General features: G+C 43.8%; 1 protein-coding gene and 1 long non-coding RNA gene across 2 annotated transcripts in view; one reads left to right on the top strand and one right to left on the bottom strand.

Moving 5' to 3' along the window:
• Positions 1 to 17,651, bottom strand: part of LOC144756279 (uncharacterized) — a 385,761-nt gene that overhangs the window by 188,276 nt on the left and 179,834 nt on the right. The window lies entirely within an intron of this gene.
• LOC144756278 (uncharacterized) overlaps positions 1 to 17,651 on the top strand; it is a 411,513-nt gene that overhangs the window by 230,764 nt on the left and 163,098 nt on the right. The window contains exons 8-9 of the mRNA XM_078645939.1: positions 3,841 to 3,899; positions 5,816 to 5,911. Coding sequence (XP_078502065.1) covers positions 3,841 to 3,899; positions 5,816 to 5,911 — 155 coding nt within the window. The remainder of the gene's footprint in view (positions 1 to 3,840; positions 3,900 to 5,815; positions 5,912 to 17,651) is intronic.

Genomic DNA, 17,651 nt, shown 5'->3' with positions numbered 1-17,651 from the left:
GATAAGGTTTATGCGATGTGTAGCTGTACAGTGAGTACACGAGGGGCAGATACGGGCCTCCACTATCCGCGTTACTGTTATGCAACTAGCCGATTGTTAAAATTATTCAGAGGATTACTCATGGCTAAGAGCGATTACGCTGTAAGTTTGTACCTTGCTGGATTTACTGTGCTGGATATGAAAACTGAAAAACATGAAAAATAAAGTACAAAAAAAAAAAAAAAGTGGGCCATGGATGATTAGAAGAAAAGCCTAGACCACTAACTCCATGACCGGTGGCTCCCCGGACAGTGTGTGCACCTTTCTTTTTAAGTCATTAAAATATCGATTAAACGCCCGCAGATCCATATATTCAGACAGGGATCCGGTGGCAGTACAAAACTCCAGTACACAACTGAGTCCATAAATTTTGGTTTTATGTTCAAGAATCTGTCCTGAAGAAGGCGTTTGTATTTGAAAAAAGCCAAAACGCCGTGTCGACATTTGTTTCCTTGATTCTTGTTTTATTTAGTTTAGAAATCTTGTATTGATTGTCAAATATTGTGATTTGTATACATTCATGTTTTTCACGCATTAAATATACCAAACTGACTACACAGCTGTATGTAATAAAAATATATATGTATGTTTTAAACTCTTGACAACAGCCTTTTTGTTCGTATTGCATAATTGTGTCGGTCTTGCATGTACTCTTTGACCTTTAGCAACATCAGCACTATTTGCCTCTCCCGTAACTAGCATAATATCATCAGGTTGATATTCCTAAAATTCATGACACTTACTTTTTAGAAGTATAATGCCTTTGAACACATAGGATAGCTCATTGCTTGCATTGCGGGACATTATCTGTTTCTCTGCTTATTTCCCCTGGTCCCAAACAAACCCAGAAAGGGGGCCTCCTTACTTTTTCTACTATTACTGTGATATCCAGTTGTCTGAGAATGGCTGGGAGGGATGGAACTCTCTGCGAAACCATCTCCTTCAACCCAATATAACAATTTACCAGGCACCCTACATGTTGGGCATGGATCTCAGGGGACTATGGCCCAGGACATGATTAAACTACAAGATGATCTTGGTAAATCATCCTACACAATGTTGCTGCTTAATCCCACGATTGGTAATCTTTGCATTCAACAATTCTTTTCACAGTTTCATGGGCCCTTCCTCTTTCTTATGCACCTTTGGCTTCCAACCCTGAATGCTACTGTCCACCATTCCACCATCTGAAGTACCTCAACTCCTCTTGCAAATGACAACCCTCAGCTGTTCCCTGATCCCGGTATTGAAGACCAACAAAGGCTATAAAAGGGCTGGAGATGTTCATCGTCAAGCAGCCTCTTCATACAAAGGAGGGGCTAGAATTAGTGAGATACCAGTTTCTCCAACAAATACTTTTTTTATGTTTCTATAAGGACAATGTAGTTTTAAGGACCAATCAAAGGCATATTCTTACTGAACCTCCCTACTTCCATCTAAACTAAACATAGATCTAGCTCATTTTTTCCTGCAGACATCTATCGTGAATTGAACGATTATTACACTGTCTGGACATTAGAAGATGGTTGAAATTACTTAGGAATGCCAGTTCAACCAACTCTTCATCTTGTGTGGCTTAGCTATCATAGGCATAGCTATCTCAATGCAGGATTGGCAAGATGGATTGTTTGCTGTATCACTTTAGCCTACACCCAAGTGGGCACACCATTTCCTGGCGGGGTCAATACCCAGTCTACCAGAGTTGTCACAAAACAACTCTCTTCACCTAACACCTTTCAAAGATATCTGCAGGGTAGTGACCTGGAGGACAACACACTCCCATACTAAGCATTGGTGTCTAGATGTAAAGGCTAGAGCACAGATTGCAGGTAAACAGCATCCCTTCGTAACCTTTTGCGTAAGGTGTGCCTAATTCTCATTTTCCGTTGTTTCTTTTTACTACTTTTTTAATGCAAGCATTTAACTCTATACTAGATCTAATGCTAGTGAAGACAATGTTACGTAAGAGTAACTAGAGTCCTCCAACCTTGGTATCTTTTAGAAGACCAGCCTTGTTTGTGCTATGTAAACCTGAACTGTGGAGCCTCTGAACTGTACTCTGAATCTCTCTACGCCAATGGCTGGAGTTTGGATCACATGATGTGTGGGGTTGACTATATCAGTGGTAACAATGGGGCTGATTCACAGAACTAATCAGAGACAAAATCCTAAACTTACTACTTTTGGTATTCACAGAAGGTGTTTAGTAGTAGTAAAGTTAAGATTTTGTCTTAAATTAGTACTTTGTCTTATGTTAGGATTTTGTCTTAAACTTAAGGTTGTCTTAAATTTTGGTTTTAAGACAAAATCCTAACTTAACTTAAGTTTAATTTAAAACAAAATCCTAACTTTACTACTAGTAAATGTCTCTGTGAATATCAAAAGTAGTAATTGAGGATTTTGTTTCATATTAGTACTGTGAATCAGCCCCAGAGTATAGAGGAACACTTTAAACGTTGGCTAATGGGGATTTACAGCTGACTGACCGTGGCGTAACAAACTTGAGGGGGCCCCCATGCAAGTTATGTGGAGGGGTCCCCTCCGTACTTAATCAGGAGCTATCAGGCCAGGGTTCTTTGCTTGGGGCCCCCCTATATTGTGGGGGCTGCGGGGTCCTATGTTACACCACTGTCGACCACACTAGGTACCGCGGAAGGTCTCTCTACTGTCGGTCTGGTTTCTGCCAATCATCACAGTGTTTACAGATGCCAATGTCAATTTCTGTTCAGTTGAAATCTCCAGGGGCCACCGTCACAATCTGTTCAAGCCCGGGAGCCCATAAATTTGAATGAGCGGAGGGAGACAGCAACAACATAAAGTGTGGATATGTGGAAATACTACCTGTTATATTGATTCTGGTATCCCCAGCCATGAGGTGCTGAGAAAATGTATGCGCACTAGTAGTACAACTGAGAAACACTCCTTAACCTACTGCTGGTACTCATGCATTTCCACTGACACCATCCACTTTTTCACCCCTCTGTGCAATGTTGACAGTTTTGAGTTATCCCATGACGCTTCATGGGAAAATGAAGAGAATCTAATAACTGCAGTGACTACAGAGGGCACTTTTCTAACTTTTTCCAATACTTACAACAAGCTCATTCAAATTCGCAAAGTTTGGGTCTAAGAAGAAGCAGTCACTTCACATCAGCCTGCACTGGCTCCTAGTATCCATGCCAGTTGTTCCCCACATTCTTTATTAGCACGGTTCATTATTCATCAAACCACAATCCATTTACTATCATTCTATCAAAAACCAACATTTATTTTTTCATCTCCTCCTCTCCTCTCCATACTACACCACACCACACTTCCACATACAATAACTTGGAACATCCCCATCCTTTCAGAGAAGCCATTAAAACCAGGCTAATTTAGTGATAATCTCTTCTGCTCTGCTGTGCAGTTGTGCTGTTTTCTGTCTTCTCTCTTTCTTGAGGTCAGGGTGAATAGGCCACTGTTGCACCTACAAATTAAATGAGCAGTCTCCAGACCACAGGGGAACTTATAAGTAGCAAACATCAGTGACCTTTTAGCTTTTTGGATTATAACGTCAACATCCCACTAAAAAGCAGCATATAAACCACAAAGTATATTCAAGATGTAATTGAGTGTTAAAAGTTTTTAAAACTATCAAAGGGGCACATTTAATTTTAGAAGGCATCTGAAACAGCTGCATCCAATCCCAACAACAGGTGGTGCAAGTTTGGCAATCATCAAATGTAAAAGCATTATGATGTGGCTGTGGGTTGCTTGGAAGTGATCCTTAAGTATTCTGTTCCTCTTCATTTAATGCAGTTTTAGCTGCGCCGAGGAAGACGTGGAGGTTAAAGGACATACCATTATCACTGGAAAAGGTGAGCACTTCATTACTGCAATGATCTACAGACTGCATACATTGCATCCAAGTTCAAGGCTTTTTCAAAACCAGAGGGTCCACACTCAAGGACACCAAGGAGGGATCTCAACATGCTCTTCTTGAATTGCAGTGTCTTAGGCTCCATCTTCACTGACACCAATATAAGATCTCACAGTCCTACTGATTAAATGTCTTGGCACTGCATTCAAATCTTGCCGAGGAGTGCCAGAACTGCAACTAAATTAGTCCCACACTCACTGATGCCACAATCTGGCAGGGATCTTCCAGAAAGTCTGCTTCCTTGAGTCCACATGCATGGATACCAGGTTTAGAACCCTAGACTGCACCCTCCTGGGCCCCACACTTGCTAACACAAAGATCTCGCAGACACACAAATTCATGGGTCCTATGGTCATTAACATCAGGCTACATACACTCTTGCAGTAGTATAAACACATGAACATCACATGGATCTTTCTCTAGCGCTGACATTTGCTTCATCCTTCATAGCCCCCTGCGGAACAATCTAGTACTACAGCATCAAGAGCCTCTCACTCACTGAAAGCAAAGTGAACCCTGCAGTACTAAAGTATCATGAGCCTCTCACTTACTGTGCCCCCAATGCAGAGCTCTCCAGTACTACAGTACACCACCCTCCCACTTACTGAAAACAAACGGAACCCTCCAGTACTACAGTATCAAGAGCCTCTCACTCACTGAAAGCAAGGTTAACACTCCAGTACTAAGGTATAACAAGCCTCCCAGTCACTGAAAGCAAACTGAACCCTACAGTACTACTGTATCCTGAGTCCCTCCCTCACTCACTCACCCTAAGCAGAGCTCTCCAGTACTAAGGTATCGTCAGCTTCTCATTTATTGTCCCCATAGATGAACTCTCCAGCACTAACGCATCATGAGCTTCTCTCTCACTGTCCTCAAAGCTGAGCTCTCCAGTACTAAAGCGTCATGAGCCTCTCACTCGCTGAAATCAAACGGAGCGCTCCAGAACTAAGTATTATGAGCCACTCATTTTCTGACATCTGAGCCCTCCAGTACTAAAGTACCATGAGCCCCTATCTCCCTGACCCCAAGCTGATCCCTTAGCACCAAAGTATCATGAGTCTCTCACTCACTCACCCCAAGCAGAGCTCGCATGCATTACTGTCTAACTGACTCCTCTCTAGCTGATATCAATCTTCGGTCTCCACTACCACAGATCACTGACCTCATGCTGAGCTCTCATGTATCTCATGTATCATGGGAGTCAGACTGAATGACAAAAGGGAGTTCTAAAGCATTAGGGGTCTCACTGACACCAAGATGTGCTCTATAGCATCTTGGGTTTCATATTCCCTGACACCAAATGTAGATTTATTAGCATGAGGGTTTTCATAACATGATGGGTCTCATACTCACTGAGGCCAATTAACCCTTAAAGCACCTTGTATGTCACATTCCCTGACTCAAAGTGGAGCTCTATAGCATAATGGGCCTTCTATTTACTGACACCAAGTTGAGTTCTCCCATTACTACAACCTTCATGTATCATTCACTGAAGCACCACACTAACTACTATACCCTCACACCTCACAGATTAACTGACCTCTAGTTGCGTCCTCCATCACAGGTTCCACGCTCACTAACACTGAGCTGGGTCCTCCAAGTACAAAAACCTTATGGGCCCTACACTCAATAGCACCAAATAGATCTCTCTAGAAATAGAATCATCAGTCCCACATTCAGTGACATTAAGCTTGGCTCACCTCCTCTACATCTTCATGGGTCACTCACTGACATGCTGAACATCTTCAGTAAGTGTACCAGGAAACCTTCATTACAGCAGGGCCTGTAGTGGTTTATGTTGTGTTCCATATTTGAAGTCTGTGATCTCATAAAATAATTATTCTCTTCTAGAAAAAAAAACCTATATGGAGTTCTACCGGGATTGTGAGGAGTGCCTTCTCATGAGGACTGAAGACCACCATCAGGTGCCAGCTCTGCACTTGTTGAGTAAGTCTAACTGCGAATGACTGATTTGTTAGAAGCTGGGCTCTGAAGTATAAACAAGCTTACTTGGTACTTGGCAGGGCATGAACTGGTGAACAGGGACTGAGTTTCCTCTCTAAGGCTGAAGCAGTAGAAATGTAAGGTCACAATCCCCAACTCTACTAATCCTCCTGCTTAAAGGCTCTTCTCTCAGGTCAACTTGGCCGCATGCGCATACTGCAAACAGGGCCACTTTGCAATGTATTATTATGAGTTCAAGCAAAAAACACATGATGCCAGCACTATGTAGACAGTCAAAATGTGAGGGATGAAAATTGGTCTATTAGGCAGTGCAGAAGAGGACCCATCTTATGCAAATGAGACTTAACTCTACCTCAAACAGGACATGCCAGACTGTACTGCTAAGCCACATCCCCTCTGAATGCACACAACAACAAAAATCTTTCAGCTGTACAGTGTTTCATTAGTGATCTTTAGTCCCTGGACACAGAGAGATCAGGGCTCATTGTGCTGGCATTCCGCTCAACCATCTCTGTAATGAGTTTGTGTCATTGTATGAGTTTACCACATTATAAGCCAGCATCACAATCAATTGTCCAGCATTGACCTCCCCTCACATCTGGGATCACATGCTCTTTAATTTTCTGCAAACGCTCTTAGCTGTCTTTGATAGGAGCAACAAAGACCCCCAACCCATTGAAACTATTTCCTCTAACCTAGTGGTCACAATGTGACTGCTCGCTCACACATTCCTCTTCACTCAGTTCCTACATACATTCAAAGGATAGAAGAGTATTGGAGATGCAAACTAACTGTTGTACGCAGATGACACCCAGATCCATATCAAAATGGTTAAAAGGACTGAAGTTTACACACATGGTGCCTGATGCAGGTAAACATCTGTAGGTCTTAGACATGGATTCACTCAAATTCACAATCACCAAAATCCTGCTCATCATCTCAGGCACCCGTGGCATCCTTTTGAAGCCAGACTGACATGGGCCTTGTGACATCTTCTAGGTGACACATTTACATCTTGTGTGCACTTTTTGGTACTCCCAAATCATATATCTTCCAAGTCAATAACAAAATGGATGGCCCTGTCCCATTTAAAATTAAATGGGGAAAAAACGGAGCTGATGTTCTTGGGAAAACCCGTTGTCCCCAGAACCACCATTGATTGGCCGACTTGCATGGGTGCCCCTCCAGAACCAAAAGATCAGATCAAAAGTTTGGGAGTTTGGCTGGATAACAATTGGAGTTTCAATCAGCAAGCCACCAAACTCTCTGCCATATGCTTTGGTCTGATGAGAATGCTGAGAAAAATTCTACCTCTCCTTCCTTTCCAGGCCCGAAGGATAATGGTACAGGCCATTGTCCTGTGGTAAATAAATAATTAATTACCGGTACTATTTTTGACTAGATATACAAATAACAGATAGCTCAATAAATAAGAGTCAAGATTCGAGGTAGCTGGAGTTTGCAGGTTTTAATACAGGCATAAAGGACAGGAACAGGACAACCTGCACGGGAATAGGATGGCAGCTGCCGGGGGCAGGATCTGGAATGGCTAGAGCAACTTTAATAACAGTGCATAACATATATATACTAAAACAATTGCATTACAGTCAATACAGTAGGCGTAGCAGTGGGCGGGGTTCGTAGCAGTCGCGAAAGATAAGGCATAAAGTGGGTGTAACAAGAGGCGTGTACAGGGCGTATACATAGACATGTGATGTAAACGTAACAGAATATGTCATAAATGGGGCGGAAACATGGAGGGGGCTACCTGAGGAGCTGGGACCTCTGACCTAGTAGTGCGCGCAAACTGGCAATGACGTGTTACCAGGGAGAACTGGGGGCTATGACTTCTGCACTAGAAGAGGAGACTAAAGTCTGGAGTGTCAGAGCGACATGTACCTAAAACCTATCTGGTATCTGGTGTTTAGAGAACATGTTGATAGAATCCAAGAGTTATCAGGGCAAAGGCTAACAGACTCTAAGACTGGTGCATGCATTATTCTACGTGTAGTGCGGGTCGAGGAATATTCGATGACCATTAATACAGTATTTCTCTTACATGGAGACATAAAGGCTAGACTATGACTGAAACTATTGATGCGATTCAGTAGCTTAGGAATGCAGAGAAGGAGGGCTGGACTGATAACTAGAATCATAACATACTCTTGGCAGACTGGCAGGCAGAGCCAGGCCGAGCCGGGCACTGTGAGGCAGGAAGTAAGTGAAGGGTCAGGGATACAGGTGGGGGCTGTATCGCTCCTCGGAGAGGGTTCAGGAGATAGGAGCTGAATCTGGTGTCCGGGCCCTTTTGAGGCCTAGAAACGGGGACTTCATTCTGAATTAACGTGCATACTGTGAAACGTGGCAACATAGGTTTACATAGGCCTAATACTCTTAGCTTTCACGAGAACTGGAAACTGGCATACTAGAGTTGGACACAACTATAATTGCGTCTTTAATCGATCATAAGGGAATACATATGCATATTAATCATGCACATATAACATAGGATGGGGAACACGTAGGGACACAGAACATGGCAACATTTACTTTTCCACATTCCCTCCTTGTCACTACGTTTCCATCAGGAAACATCAATATTCATGATACCATCTATCATTTCATACAGTATCATTTGCTCGTCTCGAATTGTCTTGGAACGGGACTTAGGACTAGGACTTGGAATACAGGATGTAGCACAGATGCCGCAAATCGCAGGGCCACATTGTAAACAGAGGCAGCAACTGAATATGATCATTACTGCTATACCTAGGAATGACAATACTTTCCATCCCCAGGCAGAAATTATACTCCAGAGCCAACCGGACCATGTCCAGGTGCCTGGATTCTGGTGTAACTGATGGGCAATTTTATGAAGTCTGGTTATAGCTGAATAAACAGACGGTGCGTTATTAGGAATGAAAATGCAGCAACTAGATCCGATGACTCTACATGCTCCTCCTCTATCGGCCAGTATGACGTCAAGAACGAGACGATTTTGGAGCACGACAAATCTCATAGCAGATTGCTCTTCGGTTAAGTTACCTAGAGCAGAAGTAGTCTCATTCACTACTGCTTCAAGGGTTCTGGTTAACCTACGGATTAGCTTACTATTCTGGATAGGTCCTATAAAGAAGAAGAAACCTCTATTGAAGTCTGTATACTGTTCTAGAGCAGTTTCAGTTTGATCGACAATTGGGGACTCGATCTCCCTTCTATGTCTAATGTGTACTAGATGTGTGTTTCTATGATAATCAGATGGGGCTAGAAAAACTGGTGGCAGTAGGAAGGCAATGTAACATGTTCCATCCCAATCAAGGGGCAGACGAACATATGCGGTCTGACCACAAACAAAATAAGAATGACGTGAGGCTTTGAAAATAGATTTCCCACTGTCACTATACTTGACAGTAGTAGTACAATCACTATGTCCTACATGTGCGGAACCATTCTTTCGGACACATAATTCGCCTTTGACTGGTAGTACTGAAATAGCAGGCAAATCTGGAGTAGTATCAGACTGAACATTCAGGACCATGAAATTCGAGGAATAATTACCTAAATCATATACTTCATTTTCTAGATCTAACCCGGTTCTATGGGTGAGACCTTGCTTGTCTGGAAAACATGTTCTATTCAGAAGGGACATATCAGTTGTGGATGACGTTAACGTGGACCATGCTCCACACGAACCATTATGTGAAAACGGATAAGGAAAGAGTGGCAAAACTCCCTTCGGTGTCTGGAAAGGGGGGAGTCGACCACACACCCAACAATTAGTGGCATTGCTGGTCTGGTGTGAATAGTGTAACATTCTAATAAATGTATTATTTCTCATAGCAAGACGATAGGATAGCTCGTGAGGAGGCAGATCACTAAATGTGTGCTCTACTGTAGCATTAGAAAACTTATTTACATGAGAAATTGGAAAACAAATGTAATGCATAACGTGTGCAGGTAATCATCAAACTCAAAAACATAAGAAAACATAGAATAATGATACATCTGATAGAGTTTTGACTGACTCTCTCACTATGGGGGTCTATCTCATACATGTCAGAAACCTGTCTAACCGTTTCACCCGAGGGGGACTTAGACAATTAAACTGGCTGACTTATTTTACTAGACCGGAGTTTCTTTTTATACTCCTGCTGCGGAGTTTCCTCTAACAGGGGAATTTTAGATTCAGAGTCACTTTTTAGGCAGTCCTTAGAAATGGAACAGTCCAATGTTTTTATGCGACATCCATGGAATTTCTTGACGTGGGACAGGTGAACCCACCCCTTGCGGCCTTCCAACTTCACGGCCGTGCGGGTGGTCAAAAGGACAAGTTTCGGTTGCTTCCAACGAGGCTCCAGCGGACTTGAACGATCAAAGTTCCTTACAAGGACTAGGTCGCCTGGAATGACCTCATGCGGTTTCACTTCGGTATTGTCTGGAAATGCGGCGGCAACCTGTGAACGACAAGAGTGTAGGGCAGACATCAAGGAAGCTAGGTAATCTGTCAGCATATTACTGGAAACATCTGTAATACTTCGGGGTCTAGGTGTACCCCACATATTTGGGGGGCGGCCGAATACGACCTCGTACGGGGACAGACCTGATCTGGAATGTGCGACCATGCGCATATAAAATAGAGCGACTGGCAGGGCTACCAGCCAGTCTACACCTTTCTCTTTACAGACTTTGGCAATGCGGATTTTCAGAGTCTGGTTATGTCTCTCTACGAGACCCGCTGCTTCAGGATGGCGCACACAATGGAACTTCCACTGGTACCCTAACAGAAGGGACACATGCTTCATTAGTTCAGATGAAAATGGCTGGCCGTTATCAGAATACACGACCCTAGGGAGTCCATAGCGGGGAAAGAATTCACGAACCAACTGCTTGGCAGTGGTCGCGGCTGTGTAATCTGGGACTGGATATGCCTCTGTCCACCTGGACAAAGCGCATACAACTACGAGGACATACTTGAAACCTCGACATCGCTCCATCTGAATATAATCCATTTGGAGGACTTCAAAAGGGTGGTCAGGAGGCTGGAATCCCCCTTGTTCCACCGGGACACTTTTACCTGGATTGAACTGGCAACATATCATACAGGTACGGACTTTCTGCTTGGCTGCAGCTCGTAAATGCCTGTTGAACCAAATGTTCTGGATACTGTCTAACATGGCTTTTTCTCCTAAATGTGCAGGACTATGTGCGGTATTAATAATGACTTGAACCATTGAGTCGGGGAGAAACCATGTGGCTTTTCCCTTCGTCAACCATCCCTGATCTGTCTGGACCCCTCCTTGTTCGGACCATTTCTTGATTTCTTCGGAAGTAGCATGTAACTGTATATCTATGACATCTTGCGTAGGGTCCTTAACTGTCATACAAGTAGTCTGTTCTGGGGTGTGTGTCAGTGTCGTGTTAACTGGAATGTCTGGTGTCTGAGCTGTGAGCTTGGCTGTTCGATCTGCCAGATCATTACCTTGGGAAATAATGTCAGTGACTTTCGTATGTGCTTTGCACTTCATGATAGCGATAGCTGTCGGTAAATGTATTGCATCTAACAGAGCTTGAATGAGGAGACCATGCTGAATCTTGGTTCCATGAGAAGTCATAAAACCTCTTTCTTGCCAGAGCACTCCAAAGTCGTGTACGACTCCGAATGCATAACGTGAATCTGTGTATATATTTACTTTCAGGTTCTTGGCACGTATGCAGGCTTGGGTCAGAGCGACTAGCTCTGCTGCTTGAGCGGACAGGGTGTCAATACGATGTGTCTCTATAACTTCAGTGTCAGTAGTCACTGCATACGCGGCTACTAGTTCTCCTGTACTTGTTCTCCTACATGAACCATCCACATAAAGTGTCAGGTCGGGATCTAGTAATGGAATATCTGTCAAGTCTTGTCTTGGCTTGGTCATAGTGTTAACTACTTCCACACAGTCATGTGTGGCAGGATTTGAGGTAACTGACGGTAACAGTGTAGCAGGATTTAAAACGTTGCAGCGTCTGATTTCTATGTGTGGCTGGAACAGTGTCAATTCATAACCTGTTAAACGCGCAATAGTCAAGTGCTGAGTCTGGGTTCGGTTTAAAAGAACTTCCACGGAGTGTGGAACTTGTACCGTCAGGGAGTGTCCTAACACTATGGAATCACTTTGTCTGATAGCTAGTGCTGTGGCTGCAACTGACTTGAGGCACGCAGGCAGAGCCTGGGCTACTGGATCTAGTGTGCTCGAAAAATAAGCACAAGGCTTGTATTGTCCTGCTTGATCTTGTGTGAGAACAGATAATGCTGTACCATCACGTTCTGTGACAAAAAGTGTAAAAGGCTTACTGTAGTTCGGTGTAGCTAGAACAGGTGCTTGACATAAGGCTTTCTTTAATTCATTAAAAACAAGTGTATGTTCCTGGGTCCAAGGGAGGGCAGTCGATACGGCTGCCTCCTGTGTCGTTAACTGAATCAGTGGCTTGGCTAGAAATGCATACTGAGGAATCCATTGTCTGCAATAAGAAGTGAGGCCGATAAAAGCTCGTACCTCTTTCTGGGTCTTGGGCTGAGGAAGACTCGCTATTAACTGGATACGGTCAGGTGTCAACTGCCTACCCCTCTTGGACAGTAAGTGTCCTAAGTAGACCACTTGCTGGACACAGAATTGAAGCTTCGAGGGGGACACCTTGTGCCCCATCTCGGCTAGGAAATACAGAACTGTAAGTGACGCTCGCTCGCAGTCACGTTCAGAACGGGCTGTGATCAGTAGATCATCGACATACTGGAGCAGGGCAGTGTCAGTTGGCATGTGAATATTGTCTAGTTGTCTCTTGAGTGCTTGACTGTAAATGCTAGGGCTTTCTGTGAAACCTTGAGGAGCTCGTGTGAATTTATAGCTCCTTCCATTTAAACAGAATCCGAAAAGGAACTGGCTGTCTGGATGAATGGGAACACTGAAAAATGCGTTCTTGAGGTCTATGACAGTGAAAAATGTGGCTTCGGAATCAATGGCTGTCAATAGGGAAGAGATATCTGGGACAACTGGATACTGGGGAATGATACATTTATTAAGTTCTCGAAGGTCAATCACTAGTCGATATACTGGAGGTGCATTTGGATCAGTACGTTTCATGACTGGAATGATAGGAGAATTACATACATTGGAGTCAGTTTCTACAACCACTCCTTGAGCAATGAGCTCGTCAATAATTTTGGATAAGGCTGCTACAGCCTCAGGTGGCAATCTGTACTGTCTGATTCGTGGTAACACTACACCTGGCTTGAGAGTCACACGATGGGGTGTGATTTGCATAAAACCTACATCAGTTGGACCTTGCGCCCATAGATGCTGCGGTACATTTAGTAATCTTGGATCAAAATCACGTAATACATAGTGACCCTTAAAGTCACGTAAAAACAAACGTATTCCTTCTGGGGAGCAGCAAATAACTGCACCTAATTCTTTCAGTGTCTTAATGCCTAACAAATTTTCTGGACATGACTTTGTAAGTAACAAATCAGTAGTTCGAGACAATGGACCTACTTCTAGAGAAACGGGTTTCGAAATTTCATTAACTATTGGCTTTCCTGAAAATCCAAGGGAAACATTTCTAGAGCCTGAGAGCGGAGCCCCTGGAACCTCGTCATGACTGATGGTAGTCCTACTTGCCCCTGTATCAATCAGAAACTTTCTGTCTTTCCCTAATACTTGGCTCTGAACATAGGGACCCTCTTGATCTACAGGTATCTCGATGAGAGGCAAGCCTACCTCCCTCTCCAGGCTGTTTCATGAATACTGCTGATACTCTGGATACTCGGATTGTGCATACTGGTACATTTGCTGTGTAACATGCTGTGTTGCAGCAATAGGCTGCGGTACTGTAACTGTCTGTTGTGCATTCTGTGGTGACTGAGAAGTCGGTAAAACTTGTTCTTGTCTAGGCGGACGTGGTCTTTCTTTAGTCTTACCGGTAGCTATATTGTGTTTCAGAACTGCACACTCGTTTATAAAATGACCTGGCTGTTTACAATAATTGCAGGTCCCTTTCACAGGAACTGCAGGATGACTGGCTTGATTCGGACCCCTCTTCTGACTGTCTTGAGGAACAGATTGTGCAACTAATACTTTCATTTTCGTGTCTTTCATACGTCTCCTTTCATGATCTTGCTCTTCCCTGATTCTGTTCTGGTGATACTGGAGCATCTGTAACATCTGGGACGGGGTATTAGCTTGCCAAGTACTTTCGACTTTCAAAACTCGATTTTTAACTTGTGGACTTGAATTCTCGACTAGTTTAGTAACAAAAAGATGAGGGTATGACTCGCTACTTGTCTTCAAACCACTGTTAATAATAAAACATTTCTCGAATCTAGAATAAAAATCACTAGTATCTTCGTCTGGTTTCTGTTTACAGGCTGAGATTGCATCCCAATCTTCCTTTTTCGTGGCTAGTAATCTTGGCAAAACTTGTATCAATAGCTCAGGTAATTCTTTACATTTGTCTCCTAGACCGGTACCTGGTATACGTGTATTATCTTCAGCTTCTAGAGCTGTCCAATCTATCTTTTTCTCTCCCACCTCCCATTCCTTTTCCTTGAGTTTTTCATATATGCCCGCAGGCAACAGGACCTTTAACATTTTAATGATATCAGGATACGTGTATTCTCCCATACGGAGCATGTCTTTTAATTCACGGTGGAACCCTGCTGGATCTTTATCGTGACAGGGAATTAACTTCTTCATCTCTAAGAGTTCCATCTTTGTAATCGGGGTGTAAACAAATACTCGTTGCATTTCACCCCCCGCAGTCCTAACTGGGTGTACTTCTCGTAACGGATGCTGTCTGTCTATGTAAAACGGTTTACTTTCTGGAGGTGAGACGTGAACAAAATGCGGATTCAGAAACGTTCGGTATTTGTGGCGTTGTTCTAGAATGATACTAATTAAATCGGTACCTAGACCTTTCCATCTATACTGGAGTAGCTCGTTCAGAACATCATGTAACGGACCTGGATCAGAATGCTGACCCTCATACAGTGTAATGAGGTGCTGGATCATATACATACCCATCAGACGCTGCTCGGCTGGGGGCAGTTTCAGAAACATTTGTGCCACTATTTCGTCTGGAAAAGTGGTAGAATCAGTAGCCCATCGGACTGCTGATCGGGCTAGTTCTTGTTCATGCATAGTACTAAGTTCACTATAACCGATTCGTGATTTCAGAATGTGATCGGTAGCTTGAAATACTTGTTCTAGAGAACACTGTTCTGGTACTGGAGAAGGAACAGTTTTCTTGTAGTCTAGACGTGAATGTCGGTCGGGAAGTCTAGTTCTACCTACATACGCTATTCTGGAAGGATTCTCGTCGTCTACCTCTTCAGTAGAAGAGTCATTTTTCTTTCTCGCTTACTTGTGCTGCTTTACGTTTCTCGTGTAACCTTATTATTTCCTTACGAATTTTCTTGTACATACTCTCTATACTACTGAGTGTCTTGTGTCTTCCCTCGGCTATATGATCACTCCATTTTGTCAGAACTCTCATTTCGGTCGGATCTTTAGTCGGATAATCTTGTTCCCTTATTAGACAATTAATTAGAAACTTTAATAGCATGAGCTGGGTCTCAGCTTTCCTTAGAGACATAACTTCGCCAATACTTTCTGAGTCTGTTCCTGTACGGATGAAACGATATATTCTGTCTAGATCTTCTTTCATATTCGGTAGGGTGTCCAAATACTCGGTCACCCGTCTTACGCGCAATGAATATATGACCATATTATCATCGCCTGGGACTGGATCATAACGGCATTCGGTAAGAGCTCGCTTGATATCTGCAACGGACTGATGTTTGGGCGTACGCTGTAACGCACGTTCATGTAACTCGACTAACATTACACGTTTCTGTGGCGGCGGGGTACCAGGAGGACCTCCCCCCGCGGCCCCTAAACTGGAATCGTCGACTGATACTCTTCGTGCTGGCAGAGTGACCGATGTAGCAGGTACTTGTACTGTATGATGGACCGGGGGTACCGTAACAGGTGCTGTAACAGGTGCCCCGGTGGCTGGAGGAACAGAAATTACATTATTTACAGGAGCTGGCGGAGCAGGATTTGCATATTCTGGGACTGTGTCGTCCAAATAGGACGAGAGAAAAATATCAGCTGCGGTCGGTTTGTGACGTAGCTTGGTCGGAACTAGTGGCGGCGGAAAATTACTGGATGCCTCCGGGGTTGCTTTTGGCAAGCCCTCGGCAAGAAGAGGGTACATACCCTTAATAAGGGCATTCCTCTGTCTGTCTGACTGTTCGGCTTTAACTCGTTCACCTATTTCGATTAATTCCCTTTCTTGGGCTCTTTCTGAGGATTCTCTACTTAATTCTGACTTTCTGATTTCTTTTTCGGTTCTTTTACGAGATTCTTTGCGCCATAACTCGATGGCATCTCTCTGTGACTGTCTGGCTTTCTTTTTCCATAATGCTTCTTCTACTCGCATGATGCACTCGGCATCCCATGTGCCTGATACAGGCCACCTATATTTCTCTTCTAATTCCTTGGTGTACTCTACCCATAAGTCTAGATATAATATGGCACTTATGCCATGCTTATGATACATAAAATGACCTGGACTGTCCTTAGGCGGGACAGGGACTGCTTCCTCGAGCAGCCCTTTTCTAGTTCTTAACTGACGTAACTTAGAGAACAGAGGCATGATTTCGACTAGAATACTGAACACAATACAATATACGATAAACACAATAATGACTGAGAAAACAAATCATTCATACCACGACATTGAAAACACATTGAAATAACATTTAAAATAACAGTTCGGACAGAAACATTACCTGGAATACTTGAGAACAGAACACATGAATTTCTCGAGAACAGAACTTACTAGAATTACTAGATGCACTGCTGAAACAGTATGAAACATACCGGTCCCATAAAGAGACACGTCAGGACCCGCATCCACCTAGGTGGACACTTCGTGTTGGATTTGCGTACCCAAACCCACGGACCAGAGACAAATTAATTGACCCTGTCTAGATACTACCCCAGCAACGGTACTCACCGGGCAGCAAGAACGGAAGGCCTCGGACTGGACTGGACTGCTACGACGACGGACTACGAACTTCGGACTTCAGTTACGGGTGGGCCTCCGGATACCTCGGACCTTGAACTCTCGGCTTGGGCTCTGGTCGGGACTCGCCGCGTTCCTCCACCGCCTCGTCTGGATGCTGGACCGCAACCTCCGTCTCCTCCGTGGGCCTGAGGGATACTTGAAGCAGAAATATCTGCACGTGCACGGTATGGTTCCGTCACGGCTGCAGAGGGTCAGGGGGCTTGCGTGGCTTCTCCGGCGCGTGGGGAAAGGGCAAGTCCCTATTCGGGCGCCATTATGTGGTAAATAAATAATTAATTACCTGTACTATTTTTGACTAGATATACAAATAACAGATAGCTCAATAAATAAGAGTCAAGATTCGAGGTAGCTGGAGTTTGCAGGTTTTAATACAGGCATAAAGGACAGGAACAGGACAACCTGCACGGGAATAGGATGGCAGCTGCCGGGGGCAGGATCTGGAATGGCTAGAGCAACTTTAATAACAGTGCATAACATATATATACTAAAACAATTGCATTACAGTCAATACAGTAGGCGTAGCAGTGGGCGGGGTTCGTAGCAGTCGCGAAAGATAAGGCATAAAGTGGGTGTAACAAGAGGCGTGTACAGG

The sequence above is a fragment of the Lissotriton helveticus genome, chromosome 5_1 (assembly GCF_964261635.1).
Source record: "Lissotriton helveticus chromosome 5_1, aLisHel1.1, whole genome shotgun sequence".
Classification (NCBI taxonomy): domain Eukaryota; kingdom Metazoa; phylum Chordata; class Amphibia; order Caudata; family Salamandridae; genus Lissotriton; species Lissotriton helveticus.
This window is presented reverse-complemented; position numbering and strand designations above follow the sequence as displayed.